The sequence below is a fragment of the Cucurbita pepo genome, chromosome LG04 (assembly GCF_002806865.2).
Source record: "Cucurbita pepo subsp. pepo cultivar mu-cu-16 chromosome LG04, ASM280686v2, whole genome shotgun sequence".
Classification (NCBI taxonomy): domain Eukaryota; kingdom Viridiplantae; phylum Streptophyta; class Magnoliopsida; order Cucurbitales; family Cucurbitaceae; genus Cucurbita; species Cucurbita pepo.
The window spans coordinates 460,666-465,069 of record NC_036641.1 but is presented as its reverse complement, the minus strand read 5'-3'; the positions used below and the strand labels follow the sequence as shown (position 1 = coordinate 465,069).

At 33.6% G+C, this 4,404-nt stretch overlaps 1 protein-coding gene across 4 annotated transcripts in view; it reads right to left on the bottom strand.

The window, feature by feature from the left end:
• Positions 1 to 359: 359 nt before the first annotated feature.
• Positions 360 to 4,404, bottom strand: part of LOC111792652 (vacuolar protein sorting-associated protein 26A-like) — a 10,426-nt gene continuing 6,381 nt past the window's right edge. For 3 of the 4 annotated variants that reach the window (XM_023674195.1, XM_023674197.1, XM_023674198.1), the window contains 9 exons: positions 3,846 to 3,920; positions 3,663 to 3,735; positions 3,262 to 3,306; positions 2,955 to 3,066; positions 2,620 to 2,686; positions 2,006 to 2,050; positions 1,665 to 1,720; positions 1,180 to 1,355; positions 360 to 832 (listed from right to left, as the gene is read on the bottom strand). In XM_023674195.1, the coding sequence (XP_023529963.1) occupies positions 654 to 832; positions 1,180 to 1,355; positions 1,665 to 1,720; positions 2,006 to 2,050; positions 2,620 to 2,686; positions 2,955 to 3,066; positions 3,262 to 3,306; positions 3,663 to 3,735; positions 3,846 to 3,920 (828 nt within the window). In that variant the 3' untranslated portion in view covers positions 360 to 653. Of the gene's footprint in view, positions 833 to 1,179; positions 1,356 to 1,664; positions 1,721 to 2,005; positions 2,051 to 2,619; positions 2,687 to 2,954; positions 3,067 to 3,261; positions 3,307 to 3,662; positions 3,736 to 3,845; positions 3,921 to 4,014; positions 4,091 to 4,404 lie in introns of all 4 variants that reach the window. The other variant, XM_023674199.1, reaches the window with a different exon arrangement.

The window sequence follows — 4,404 nt, the reverse complement described above, 5'->3', positions numbered from 1 at the left end:
TGCTAACAAAAGAATTTCGCAGCAATCATGAGTTAGTATCCAAACTGATAACGATATCCCCTATGCCTGCAAGGAACAGTCAAAGGAGTAACCTTAATCTGGTGTAATGCCATTTAATAAGAGAATTAAGCTATTTTCAATTTCCTTTTTCTCAGGTTACAAGTCCTTTTTGCCGACTTCTCTTGCTGGCGTGTGGTGCTCTTCTAGCCACAAGCAGAATTAGTACAATTAGTTAGGTGTAATATAAGAAAGTAGCGTTGCACTTAAAGAAGAAAAGTTGAGGCATCCTAAAAGCAGAATATTATTCCTTCTGAACAACAAAAGAACAGCTGAACGATATGCAGACTTAGGAAAGAAAAAAAAAAAAGGAAAAGAATCTACACAATTGAGCACACTAAAACCAGATATCGATGCTCGTGATGAATTGTTCAACAATTTGGCAATGACGTTCATACAATCAACACATCCGACTTACCACCAACTAAAAGAAATGATCTCACCAAGATTTCATGCCTAAGAAAACCAGTCAAACATTTTGCTTGGAAAAGAAATAGACAATTTTCAAGGAAAAAAACATGCGCTTTACAGAAGTCTCCCAGTAGTAGATCTCCTTCCCAATAGTGATTTATCTAACAGTATTTGGAGATGAGTAATCAGGAAGTCTCTTGAAGCCTATATATAGTGATCTCCTGCTGCTTGAAATAGCGTCTGTCTTCTTCATCAACAAGAACAAGATTTAAATAATACTTCACACTGAATTTGTTGTTGATATTACGATGCGTAGGCGTCAGCTCATAAGGGCTCAGAAACAATCTGACAGGAATAGATTCACCTAGAGAAGCAAATACAATCTATTTTAAGCTTTCCGATTCATTTGGAACTAAAAAACACAACGCCAGAAAAGTAACTTTCAACGCAGATTACCACACACTGTGTTAGCAAGAAAGTTTAGTACCTCGTGTTTTTCAAGGTTGTATGTGTGCAGTTTTTTATTTTGGGCCTATGCCTTGTTAAGCGTGTTTTAGGTGTTCAGTATCTTTGTTACTATTCAAATATCGAAGAAAAGTTTGCTTCATGGAGAAAGAAACAAATGAGGTTTACCATTTGTACACAAATGTCCTACCCTGCATTAGGTAATGGTAATTAAAAAAAAAAAAAAAAGGAGCATTTGGAGCAAACCTCTAACTGGAGCTCCATCCATTAGCTCATACTTAGCCAGTGTCTCTGTCTCGACATGAGTGTTAGCTCCAGATCCCGTTGATTCTCGTCGCCTGATCTCCAGATCCATATTCTTTATCTTGATTCTCACCAGCAAAAAATAAATCTTGCCAATGATAACATCCTTGAGATGGTACCTGTATATACAAATTTTCTTAACTCACTAAGAAAATTTAATTTTCCATCTCTGAAAGAAAAGAGGGGGAAAGCCATTGCTTCCAGTTTCAATATGATAAGAATAGTAATAATAAATAAATAAATAAAAACAATTTATAGGTAGCCAATGAAACAGCCAACATGATCAGCTTCTATAAACACCAATATAAGTTTTATCTAGTCAGTGACAATCAGGAGAAAGAAAAAGAATATGCTTTACAATGAAGTTGAGGAGGTAGATGTTGCAAGAGCATAGTTCAAACCCCAGCCAGAAAATCTACACTACTTACTTGCTTTTGTTATACTCAAACTCGATGTGCAGGCAATCTTCAATCCCGACTTCCATCTAAAACAAAGAGCATAAATAATCAAGATGATCCACAAAGAAGTTGCCTTGTTTAGCAGGTATAGATAGATATTAGTGACACGATGCAGCATAAGCATGAAAGCATGAAAGCATTTCACACTACTGAAAGTAAACTGCCACAAACCCTAGTGTGTTAAAACGTGTATTTCATTATGAGTTGACAGCCATAAACTAAATGCTTGTCATTGTAGAAACAAGTGAAAACGGCAGAAAACTATTGTAGTACAAAAAGTTTCAAGGTATGGGGTATCTCACTGTACTGACCTTAATACCATTGTTGATTGATGGAAGGGGTGAATAGTTGCGAACCTGATGCAAACCAATGATTACAAGCTTAAATGTACAGTATCCACATAGGCTAGACAGACTTGTAGCAGTTAACATGTTAAGAAAGAAACAACTAAGCAGATTAACAAGAGTTCAGACTTCTTCCGCCACCACCTCCATAATTTATGAAAATAGAACTGTCAATGCTAGAGATGCAAGTACAAGAAAACAGAATAAGCTTGAAAAGAGGATGAAGCATGAAAAAAAGAATAAAACAAACGCAAGAGTGGAGAGATAAAGAAAATAAGCACAAAAACGTTTCATTGAGGCAAGAGCTAATGATGCCATTTTGAAAATAATAATAATAGTAAATAAACTGGAACATTTTTTTTTATTATTTAAAATGATATAAGATTTTTTGCGAACTCAATGAAGAACATGTCAAGATCAGGAGACTTCATGTCAATTATTGTTAAAGAGAAGAATGCACCTCATGCAATGCATGTGTCAAACTACTAGTCTACAATGTTCATGCATATCAACATATACATTCACTAACATTGTTCAAAGCAGTGTGTTATGCCACTGGAAAAAGAAGTTAGAAATGCTACCATAAAGTCTTGATATTCCACTATGCTACCAGCATAACCACGACTGATGGTAACTTTGAGGACATACCTATATAAGGAAATTAAGAGAACATCTGATCAAAACAATCTCTTAGTTTAAAAAAAATTGATATATTAAAATAGAAAAATGCAAAAATACCATGATGTACCATCTAACAAATGTCCGAAATAGATAAACAACAATCAAACTAACAATTGAGCATCAATGAGGAGAAATGCATTATCGGTGTGAGGCTGGTTAACATTCATAAGAGAAGCCAGCAGAAAAGATGATAGCACATTATTAAAGAAAGGATCTTAATTCCAAAAGACTTTACCTCAGCCTCACATTCACCCCATTATATGTCTCATAAGGCATTTCAACTGTAGAAAATTCGAATGGGTATGTTTTCCTTTCATATATTTCTCCCGGAACATCCAATTCACGAACTGGAAAAATTAATGAAAGTTAAATGCTGAAGAACATGTTCCACAGGTATGATAATAATGATGCAAAAAATAACATGATGGATGCATCAAAAACAATGAAACTGTAATTTGCCTTTTTGCACCCTCAAAATTCTCTAACCCTTGAAAATGAGCGATGTTCAAACAGCGTCAAGAATGAACACATAGAATACTTACCAAGAGAAGTAAAGTCATAAAAGTTGCCTCTATCAAAATACATCTCTGCAAAAAAGAGTATGAAACTAACTATATCAATTTCTCAGAGAGAGAGAGAGAGAGAGAGAGAGAGAGAATATCAATTTATCAAAGTTTGATGCCCAGAAAGCATGGTTGTTAGTACCATTAGCACAAGGTAGCCCCATTTTAAAGAAATTACGACAGGAAGAAAGCAAAAATATACATAAGGAAATGTAGCAATATCCCCAATAAAAAATTATATAAAGAACCAATAAGAATACCCTCGAAGCAAGAAGATGAAGAAAACATTTGGTGGTAAAGAGAGAAACTCGCCGATGTTAAAAATGTATATATAGACAAATAAAAGAAAACTATCATAATGTGAAAGCAGAAGTGCACACCAATTTGACCGAGAAGCTCAATTTTAACACCATTGTGGTCAATCTTCTTTCCTTGTAGAGGATCTACAGTTATCTGAAGCACAATAAGAAAAATGAAAAATGGAATCTAACAGTCTCCAATAAAAAGAAACAAAGTTCATAAAGATTGGCAAAGAAAATGTCAAATTAACAAAATAAACATACCTTCCCAGTAATATTCTCTTGACTTTGGAAAAGGGGAATCGAAACCATCTGACCATTTTCTTTCTTTAATGAAACCTAAAAGAGGAATGTGTTGAGAAAAATAATGAACAAAAATAACCCTATTCTGCAAAGTGAAAGTATTGTGTAAACGAAAATATATTAGGATTACGGTAAATTTATATCAGTCTTGGTTAAAAAAGATTCTGGCCCTGGATTCAGGCACTTTGATTCCAATTTGGTGTAGCCTAAGAGGATAAAAGGAGAATTCTTTCCGAGAATCAATCAAGACTTTAAATGAACAGTTATGGATACAAGAGAGTGATTCACTATTTATAGAGAATTAAAAGAAAATTAAAATCCAAACAGGAAATTAAAAATGATTAATCAAGGATTTAATGAAGATTAACATGAATTTACCCCAATTTGCACTAACCCTACTACATCTTGATTAATATGAGTTCAATACAATTTATGCTGCTGCTGCTACTACAAAAAAAAAAAAAAAAAAAAAAAAAAAAAAAAAAAAAAAAAAAAAAAAAAAAAAAAAAAAAAAAAAAAA